Here is a 10,810-nt window from a genome sequence, read left to right as displayed (position 1 = left end):
GAGCCCGAGCATGGAGCGAACCCTCAGCGCGGCCGGGACCTGCCGGGGCTGCCAGCAAACCCCCGAGAGATGCCAGAAGTCGGGAGAGAAGGAGCGCGGAGCGAGCGGCGCCTCCCCAGCCCGGGAAGCGAAAGCCCCGGATTGCAAAACCCGCCCGGCCCCGCTGCAGGAGGAAATGCCTCAGCTTCCTGCTCGACACAAAACTGCCAGCCCTGCAGCCATCCCCGCTCCTCCGGCAGCTCCTCCAGCTGCTCTGGGGAGCAGAGCCGGCCCGGGATCCGTGTGCAGCCCTTGCTGTCTGTGCTCCATCCCTGCACCGACACAGCGTCACCTGGAAAAGCTGACACCCAGATCTTCGGGGTCCCTGTCGGGGGTGCGGGGTGGGAGGTGGGACTGGGTGGGATGTGGGACAGGGTGGGATGTGGGACTGGGTGGGATGTGGGACTGGGTGGGATGGGGGACAGGATGGGATGTGGGACAGGGTGGGAGGTGGGACAGGGTGGGATGTGGGACTGGGTGGGATGTGGGACTGGGTGGGATGTGGGACTGGGTGGGATGTGGGACTGGGTGGGATGGGGGACAGGGTGGGATGTGGGATGTAGGGTGGGATGTGGGATGTAGGGTGGGATGCGGGATGGGATGTGGGACGGGTCGGGATGCGGGATTCAGGATGGGATGTAGGACAGGGTGGGATGCAGGGTGGGATACGGGATGGGTTGGGATGTGGGATGCAGGATAGAGTGGGATATGGGACAGGGAGGGATGTGGGACAAGGCGGGATGTGGGGTGGGAAGTAGGACAGGGTGGGATGTAGGGTGGGATGTGGGATGGGTTGGGATGCGGGATGAGGGATGGGATGCAGGATCCAGGGTGGGATGTGGATGCGGGGTGGGATATGGGACAGGTTGGGATGTAGGATAGGGTGGGATGTAGGGTGGGATGTGGGATGTGGGATGCAGGTGACACGTAGGGCACAGAGCAGGATGCAGGATGCAGGATAAGGTGGGATGCAGGGCAGGATGTGAGATGCAGGATGGGATGCAGGGTGTGGGATGCAGGGTGGGATGCAGGGCAGGATGTGGGATGCAGGGTGGGATGCAGGGTGGGATGCAGGGTGGGATTCAGGGCGGGATGTGGGATGCAGGGTGGGATGCAGGGCAGGATGTGGGATGCAGGGTGGGATGCAGGGTGGGATGCAGGGTGGGATGCAGGATGTGGGATGCAGGATGTGGGATGCAGGGTGGGATGTGGGATGCAGGGTGGGATGCAGGGTGGGATGCAGGATGTGGGATGCAGGGTGGGATGCAGGATGTGGGATGCAGGGTGGGATGCAGGGTGGGATGCAGGGTGGGATGTGGGATGCAGGGTGGGATGCAGGATGTGGGATGCAGGATGTGGGATGCAGGGTGGGATGTGGGATGCAGGGTGGGATGCAGGATGTGGGATGCAGGGTGGGATGCAGGGTGGGATTCAGGGCGGGATGTGGAATGCAGGGTGGGATGCAGGGCGGGATGCAGGGTGGGATTCAGGGCGGGATGTGGGATGCAGGGTGGGATGCAGGGTGGGATGCAGGGCAGGATGTGGGATGCAGGATGGGATGCAGGATGTGGGATGCAGGGCGGGATGCAGGATGGGATGCAGGATGTGGGATGCAGGGTGGGATGCAGGGTGGGATGCAGGGTGGGATGTGGGATGCAGGGTGGGATGCAGGATGTGGGATGCAGGGTGGGATGCAGGGTGGGATGCAGGGTGGGATGTGGGATGCAGGGTGGGATGTGGGATGCAGGGTGGGATGCAGGGTGGGATGTGGGATGCAGGGTGGGATGCAGGATGTGGGATGCAGGGTGGGATGCAGGGTGGGATGCAGGATGTGGGATGCAGGGTGGGATGCAGGGCGGGATGTGGGATGCAGGGTGGGATGCAGGGCAGGATGTGGGATGCAGGGTGGGATTCAGGGCGGGATGTGGGACTCAAGGCCCTCTGCTGCCTGCACCGGGCAGAGCGGGGCCGCTCCTGTCCCTGCTGACTCCGGCTTCACCGTGACCGGCTCAGCATCAAGGCCCCACTGTCAGGAATTACTCCAGGCTGGCCTGGATGTTTCCAAAGGCTCCATCCTCACCAAACAAAGCCTCCAAAGGTCTGAGAGTTCACCAGCGTGTGCGGCATCCCAACACCGACACCACCTCACCAGCCTGCACACAAACACCACTCCTAATTATCCCTTAATTCCTGCTGAGTTCATTTTCCCAGCCACGGGTGGAAAAGCCTCCAGAGCCTGACTGAGGGCTCAGCCTGGCCCTTTCCCCGAGGTGACCCAGGGATGGCCGGGGCTGGGGAGGGTGGCAGGGTCTCGGCAGCTGCAGGAGCGCAGTGACGCCCGTTTAACCACAGGAAACCTGAAATGGCTTCGATTGAAGTCGTTTTGCTGCAGCTCAGCTGACAGGAAGAGAAAGGGACGGGGTGATTTCTTGAAATTGTGTCTAGTTTTATTTTCTATGTGTCCTTAAAGCAGGGCCACCAGTCTGTGCCCATGGCCAAGTGCAGGGAATTCACCCCCAACACCTCCCTGGCTTCTTCCAGCCCCCTTATCCTTTCCTCTGCTATCCTTTTAAAATCCCCAGCTCATTTTCTCTCCCTGGATCAGCAGGATTTTCCTCCCAGCTGACCCCCAATCCCATCTGAACCCCAGGCCTGGATGTGCCCACAGCGGATAAACCCTGGTGTGGTGGCAGAGCGCATCTGGGAGAGGAAAATACCCGGCCTTGAGAGCAATTTGTGACAAGAATGAATTGTTCCAGCTGGTGGCAGCAAAGCCCGGAGAATAAAGGACAAGCAGGAACCTCGAGAGTCCCCCGAGGCCAGCGGTGTCCCCACGGTGTCACTGTCACAAACCTGGGACATTTCCCTGAGAGCTGAACCCTCCCAGTGCCCAGCACGGCGTTTCTTGGTTAAAAACCACAATAATGGGGTTGGTGAGGGAGGCTCGGACCCACCCGTGCTTTGCTGAGGGTTTAAGAGGAAATCACAGCGTTTTCTGCTGGACAGTGCCCAAGGGAAAATCCAAAATCTCTTGCTGTCCCTGCCACCCCACTGCTGACTCCTGCCTCATGTTTTAGAAACAAAAAGCCACCAGCAGCGTGCCCAGCTGCCTCTGGGGTGATTTGGAGTGAAAATGTGATTTTGGAGTAAAAGCATCCCTGATTTCCAGCTGTTCCCTACAAGAGATGTAGGACAGGAGCTCAGGGATGCTCACCCCAGGGACAGGGAAGACAAAACGCCTCAGTTAAACATCAAACCTCTCTGAAAGTAAGGCATTCCTTTGAATTTTAACAAAAGGAAGCCAAAATGACACAGCCCTGCCACGTTCCCCCTCCACGCTCTGAAAAAGGCCTGAGATGGGAGAAAATGATAACAATGATAAAAATTATAAAAATGGTAACAATTATAAAAATGATAACAATGATAAAAATTATAAAAATGATTAAAATGATAAAAATGGTAACAATGATAAAAATGATAAAAATGATAAAAATGGTAACAATGATAAAATGATAAAAATGATAACAATTATAAAAATTATAACAATGATAAAAATGATAACAATGATAAAAATGATAGCAATTATAAAAATGATAACAATGATAAAAATGATAACAATGATAAAAAATCCATAATCTCAAATCTTAAATCCTCTTTCCTGAGACAGTTGGGGGCCCATCCTCTGCAGGAAGATGATGAAGATTTAGCATTTTTAGATCAGGTGGCTGCCAGGGAAGTGCTCACCCCAGGGAACCCTGCTGTGGTGGGTGTGTGTGTGGGGGAACACAGAATCAGTGGGGTCACAAAAGAATGGTTTGGCTTGGAGGAGACCTTTAAAATCTCTCTGCATTCCACGGCAGGGACACCTTCCACTATCCCAGGGTGCTCCAGCCTGGCCTGGGATGATCCAGGGCCTGCCCACCCTCACAGGGAAGAATTCTTTCTCAATATTCCATCTAACCCTGCTCTCATTCAGCTTCAGGCCATTGTCCCATCGCCACATCCTTGGTGTCCCCCTCCTCCCCGTGCCCACCGTGTGCTCCTGGCTCCTTCCTCACCTCCAACAACATTCCTGGGCATTCCAGAAACCCCCCCAGACCACGCTCCCCCCCTTGTCCCTCTCAAACCCAGGACATCACACACCAGCACCCTCAGGTCAGTGTTTCCACCATACCCAAAACATTTATTTCTCCAAAACTATTGCTAATGACAATGGATACATTTTGTTGCTCCAGTATGGATTTAACACTTCCAACACATCGACTCCTAATACTGTACAATACTGTACCAAAAAAGGGGAGAGGGGGGAAAAAAAACAACCAAACAACAACAAAAAAAAGGCTGTACCTCCATATTGTACAGAGTTCTATGTACAAAGTACAATTTTACACAGTTTAATATATACACCATATATATATTGGTGTAGAAGACATGAAAACAGTGGAAACTTGTTTTAGCAAGAAGATTCCATCCCACCATGACACAACCGCCGTTGACAACCCCAGGTTGAGACAGAAAACCACAATTCCTACGTTTTGCAGCCCGCTTTTCCTGCCTCAGAAATCGGAAAAATGGATAATTGGAAATCAGAGCTGGATTTCAGCCATCGCCCTGTCTGAGCTACATGGAGCTGGGCTTTGGCAGGAGCTGCTGCTCACGAGTATTGCTCCAGCAGTTTGGCACGCTCAGCAGCCCAAGCCCAGGGCTCGGGTTGTTCTTCACGTCTCAGGCTGGAGGAAAGGCTGGTGGGGTCCAGGGGGAAGGTTACCACAGTGCCCACCTATGATTCCTGCTGCAAACTGCTCGGTGTTTACCCTGTGTGGAGCTTGGCAGATCAAAAAGCACGGCAGGAATCCGCCTTCCCTCCCCACCTTTGCCTCTTTTTGGCCCATCGTTAAAAACACTTTCACCCCAAACTTCGTTAGAGGAAGCACAAAATTTAACAGGAAAAAAAAAAAAAAAACCCAAACCAACAAAACCCTTGCATTTTCCAGGCCTTGAACCGCAGTTTTGGCATCTCTAGAACCACCCAAATGGATGGTTTTGCTGCTAGAACCGAGCCTGGAAAAGAATTCATCTGCCTTCTGGTGGGTGGAACCGCTTGTGCGTGACACAGCCGGGGCCATCCCGGCCCCGCAGGCACCAGGCAGAGGGTCAAGTATTTCTATTTTTATTTCTTATTTTCAAGTACCAGGTTGTCACACAGACACAGAGACAGAGAGAGCCCATGTGGGAAGAGCTCAAAGCCCAAAGTTCAGTCCGTGAAGTGCTCGGTGTTTCCCCAGAGCATCCCCTGGGGAAGGACGTTCCCTCCTTCCCACCTCTTGTGCTGCCAGCCCACTAAGGAACAGCTTTGTGCCCCCAACTGCACCAGTGGGGCGTTAGCCAAGGCCAGATAAGCCCAAAAAAAGGGCTGGTTACTTTTGTGAGAGCTAAAAATCTCAAAATAAATAAATCCCCGGCTTGTTAAACTCGATTTTCTGTCCTGGACAGGCCCCAAAGTGATGGAAATGCCCCAATGCTCCCGTTTTCCTGGGGTTTTGAAGCAGTTTTTGAGGCGGTTTGGCTCACAGGTGAGTTCAGTGTTTGGGGGACACCCCGGGCTTGGTCCTGCCAAGCACAGGTGCCCCTCACCTGGGGACACAGAGCCACCTCCTTCCTCCGCCACCGTGCCCAGGGGCCTGAGCTCAGCCTCTCGTGGAATCAAACCATCCCAGTGGGGATTTTTGGGGCGTTTTCCCATCAATTCCTGATTCCTCACTGCGAGCATCACCTCCTTGGAGGTGTCCCCTCCACACGGAGCCCCCAGCCCACTCCCCAGGGAAGGATCTGCGGTGCTCAGAAGCGGAGACGCCGATTTTTGCGGAGGAAAAATCTCCCAAAAAAGCTCCGTAAATCCCCAAACCTCCGCCACCATCCACTGGATTTGAGGTTTTTGACGCAGAGAAGAAGAGAAATAAGGCAGCAAACTCCACCTGCAAGGAATTTCTCCTGTCCCAGTATTGCTGGAGCTCTTCCAGGTGCGCCGGGTCAGCCCCGTACCCAGTGCGAGGTGGGGAATTAAAACAGATGGGATTTCTTGCCAAGCTGAAGTGTTTTGATTCAGTAAATAAATTTATGAGAACTCGGTTATCTTAACCTACTTTTGTGCAAGAACGATCTTGCCTTAAAAAAAGAAAAAAAAAAATAATAAAAAAAATAAAAATAATTAAAAAAAAAAAATATTAACAAAAGCTCCCAAAACCCAACACATGAGGTATTCAGCACAGGAAACCCAAAGACTCCTTTTGAACAGGTATCAAAATACAGACATATACAACAACTTTTTTTTTGTTTGTTTGTTTGTTCTGCTGTCACAGTGCACTCTAATTATTTCCTCATTTTCATTGCAATAAAATACCCAGTAGAGATAAAGTGAGAGGGTTTGATCGTGTCCCACTGCTCGGACACGAAGGACAAATTCACAATTCATAAACTTTGGATGACCTCAGAGAGGCAGAAATTAAGCAATGGTTAAAGCACAATGCTCCATTCCCAACTAGGGAAATAACCCAGAGCTTCAGAAACCATTCAGATTGATCACCTAAAACCGTATTTTGTTTTAAAATCGTTTTGTTAGTTTTTTTTTTCTCTTTTGGATTATTTCAATCCAACACACCTGATGAACAAGGTTCATACAAAGCACTATGGAACAGACAGACGTAATTCCAGTTATCAAACACTTCTTTTGTCTTTTATATTCGACACAACGAAAGTCACGAGAAGAGGATTTCTGTGGAAGAGCTACGAATTCCCTCGGGATGTGAAGATGTGGAGTGCCATTTGTACCTCCCCAAGCAAAGCACGGCGTGCTCCTCTCCGGGATCCGCAGGGAGGGAACATCCCCAGCTGCTCCTTCCCCCTTTTCCTGCTCACAAAACATGGCAAACGTCCTCTCAGCCTTGTGCGTTCACAGAGTGAGGCTGACAAGCTGAAAAATCTCCTTTTTCCCCCCCAAATTTCACGTGTGAGTCTCCGGTTTCATCGCCCCGCTCTCCTCTGAGGAAGAGGAAGGACGAGCTGCAGCCTGTCCTATTGCTTGTGTCAATCACAGTGCACACCACAATTCCAGTTGAGTTGCTCCATATCCAGGTGATCCTGCCAAGCCCTTGGCAGCAGGATTGTCCCAGAGCTGTGGATGCTAGAGAAGCACAGGAATAATCCAGATACAGACAGTTGCTGTTACAGTAAAACCTGAATTCGTTTTTATATATATTTATTTTTATTTTTATTTTTTTTTGTTTTCTTTCCATCTAATTCCACACTTCAGACCTTGAAGCTGGAAAAGAGCAGCTCCTCCAATGTGCTGTGCGTGGCTGAACACTTAATTCTTAGGAATATTGAATGCTAGGCATAAAAATATAAAAAGAAAATAAGGCATTAAAACGAGGCAAAGTCAATTTACAGAGATCCTGCTCTTGACACAGATTAACTTCGGTCACTCGGGACCAAAAAAATAAAAAATAAAAAAAGAAATCAAAAAAAAAAACCCCAAAAAATTCTTACTAAAAAAGGAAACGCCAGAAAGTTCTGCCTGAGCAAAAAAATTACGAGTTTTAATCATTTTATTTCTTTCTTTTTTCCCCCAAAACGAAGAAGCGATTCCTTGGTGGTGGAAGTCCATCAGAACCTGAGAGCAAAGGTCGCTGGTGGCACTGGTGGCATCTCCTGGAGGGGCAGGGACAGTCACGCTCGTACCGTGGGGCTTCCCCAGGAAAGCTCAGGAGAAATGGGGAAAGGAGAAATGTTCTCACCAAAACCTTCCCCAAATTCTCACCTGTCCTTCGTGCAGGGCCCAGGGGAAGCTGGCTTTTTTTTTTTTGGAAAGTCATTAATTAGGGATTGATTGCTTCTGCAGAGAGGGGGTTGTGCGTGTGGGGATGGACAGGGATGCGCGAAGACCCCGTTCCATTTTTCCAGGTAACATCCTAAATCCATCAGGAAAGGACATTTCAGCAACTCTTCTTTGCTTCTTCTTTTTTCAAGTGCCAATTAAAGTGACTTTGCAGTCACCAGGAACCCAGAAACTGAAAGGAAACTCGGCTTGAAAGGGTGAGAAAAATGACTTTCCTTATCTGGTCCTGTTTGACGGAAGCCTAAGAGGTGCAGCTGGTCTGAAATCCTGGAAAAGCCGAGGATTTGGGGAATGAGGCGAGCTGGGGGTCAGCCAGTCTGCACTCCTCTCAATTATTAAATTAAATTAACGCGAGAGAGCTCCCGGCGGAGTACAAACGAGTCCGTGGGTGCTGCTGGCTACGGATAAATACAAATAATAGCAAAGAATTCATTCACAGGTCAGTCCTGCGTGGAGCAGGAGGGGAGCCACTCCAGAGGTGCTGTCACAACCCTGTCCCCAGCAGAGCTCCCTGCACTGCTCTATAAGAGCAGAGGTGCCCCGAGCAGGACAAGGCAGGGAGCTGGAGAACTCCTGAGCGGAGTTTTTACAGTTTTTACAGTTTTTACAGTGCTTGGCGCTGGGCTTGGGGCCAGGATCTGTCCTGAGGAACGGGCAAACCAGCAGGGTGTGTGTTGGGGGTGGGCTCCCAGCAGAGCACCTCCTTCTCACAATGGTCTGGGTTGTGATTTTTGTACATTCAGTCCCCCGGGAGCAAACAGCGCGTCAGAGCCCACGGGCTGAAAGTGACACTGGAAACATAAAAACTGCTTTAAATATGGGAGAGCAAAGGGGGAAACCAGTGAGGATTGTCCATAAGCAACAACTGGGCTCTTTCTTGTGCTCCCAGACCTCGGGAACATCTTTGTTTATATTTGCACAGACACATCTTACGTAGAACTCCACAAAATCTACGAGTGTTCCAGAGTAAACTATTTTTTCCATGACAACTAAAGCAATGAGGCTGGATGGCCAAAGGCTTTGGCCCTGAGGGGGAGGAATGGGGAGCAAACAAACAAAACCAGAGGATGTGATGGAAGTCGAGACAGACCCTTAACCACCGTGGCACCAGCGGGAGAGGGAATAATAATAATAATAATTATAATTATAATAATGCACAAGAATCAGGCATGTCCAAGCTCCACGTAACCAGTGGCACCAAAACATGCAATAGACTAAAATCTATCCTATTGTTTCCCTGTGGTAAATGAAACACAGAATATAGAAGTCACTACACCAGCATCCAAAAACAGGACACCACCAAATGTTCCTTCCAGCGGCCGAACACTTGAACAAGGCATCGAAACCAAATTCCAACTCGTCCCTTGGTGTTTTCCTGCTCAGCTTCACAGTGGATCGTGGATTGTGGATTCCCCAAGCGTGGCAGGAGCTGTCCTGGGGACGTGGCACGAGGCTGTCGCCGCTCAGGAGCAGCTCACGACCCACCTTCAGCCCAAGCGTTCGTTAAACGGGAATTTTAATGTCTTTGACAGAGTTCTCCTCATCTGGAACAGCAGGAGTTGTACCCAGAGAGCAGCAGGGGGCGGATCAGACAGTACAGGACTTGTCAGGGGGCTGCTGGGGGGCGGAGGAGGCCACGCCGGGGCTGGTGGCGCTGGTTTTGGGGAACACGGCGGGCTTGGGCCGCGTGGCCGGCGGCTTCACCTGCGTGGCCATTTTAACGGACTTGACGGGCCTGAAGGTGCAGGGAATGTCCCCAGCCGTGCTGGCACTGCGCTGGAACGGGGGCTCAGCGTCCTTGAGCAGCTGGGTGTGCAGGGGGCTGGAGGGCTCCGAGGTGGGGGCCACCACCGGGGACGTTTTCAGGGGCTCCAGGGTGTCGAGGACGACGTCGGGCGTGTGCTTGACGCTGCTCTGCCTCTCCAGCTCCCGCAGCTCGTTCAGGGCCGAGTTCATGGTGGCTTCAATGTCCTGCAAGCACAGCAGAGGAGCCCGGTGAAGGCACGGCCCAGACACACAAATAACCAGACAAAAGGCAGATTCTGAGAACGTTTCTGTTTTCTAAACACCGACCTCGGGTCAAGGACCAAACTGCGCAGCGCCGCATCCCGCGGCCAATAATCACTAACATTTTCCAGCAAAATAATTGCTAGCACTGCCTTGATGCTGATCTGGCCCTTCACTGCTCCTGATGCTGCCCAGGATTCAGAGAAAAGCCCCAGAGTGCAGCAAGGAACAGAAACCAAAGCACCGGCGCCCACTCGTGCGGTTTGTGTGAAATTCGGGAGAGTAAATTCCTGATGGCCTGGGCACCGGCTGATGTGAACACACTGGATGTTGAAATCCTCGTGCCTTGCTGGTTTTCCTGCTGAGTTGTTCCCAGAAATGTATTTCACAGGACTCAGAGTTTTAGAAAACACGGAAGATGCCAGAAACACGTGTAGAAACCAAAACTGGCCCTTCTCCTTCCTCTTAAAAAGTATTACAGCTATTAACAGATAAATACAAAGAGAACTTCTGAGCTAAAACCACGGGGTTTTTTGTCTCAGGGCATCCACACTGTCTGCTGGAGAGTCCAGTGGTGCACAGAACTCCCTGGGGAGCAGGAGAGCTCAGCCTGGCTGTGACTCACACTTTTGGCTGCAGCTTTCCAGCTTCCTCAGAGCTTTTTCAGGGGGTGGGGAAGGTAAATCAGTCAAGGGATGGTGGAAGAAAGCAGAGGCAGAAATCTGACACCTCCCACTCTATCTTGAGGCCAGGCAGATTTTCCTTGTGAAGTTGGGGAAATATGTAAGATGGTTATTGGATGGTGTTTGAGCAGATACTACAGAGAAAAACTCTGATTTAACACAGCTTGGGTTTTTCCTCCCTCCTCTT

At 51.5% G+C, this 10,810-nt stretch overlaps 1 protein-coding gene across 3 annotated transcripts in view; it reads right to left on the bottom strand.

Annotated features, from left to right (window-relative positions):
- Positions 1–7,609: 7,609 nt before the first annotated feature.
- Positions 7,610–10,810, bottom strand: part of SRGAP2 (SLIT-ROBO Rho GTPase activating protein 2) — a 95,481-nt gene continuing 92,280 nt past the window's right edge. For all 3 annotated transcript variants that reach the window (XM_086861581.1, XM_086861582.1, XM_086861583.1), the window contains one exon: positions 7,610–9,904. In XM_086861581.1, coding sequence (XP_086717707.1) covers positions 9,521–9,904 — 384 coding nt within the window. In that variant the 3' untranslated portion in view covers positions 7,610–9,520. The remainder of the gene's footprint in view (positions 9,905–10,810) is intronic.

This window comes from Cyanistes caeruleus, chromosome 24, assembly GCF_971803275.1.
Source record: "Cyanistes caeruleus chromosome 24, bCyaCae1.hap1.1, whole genome shotgun sequence".
Classification (NCBI taxonomy): Eukaryota; Metazoa; Chordata; class Aves; order Passeriformes; family Paridae; genus Cyanistes; species Cyanistes caeruleus.
The sequence above is the reverse complement of the archived record's forward strand: the minus strand, read 5'-3'. Positions and strand labels throughout refer to the sequence as shown.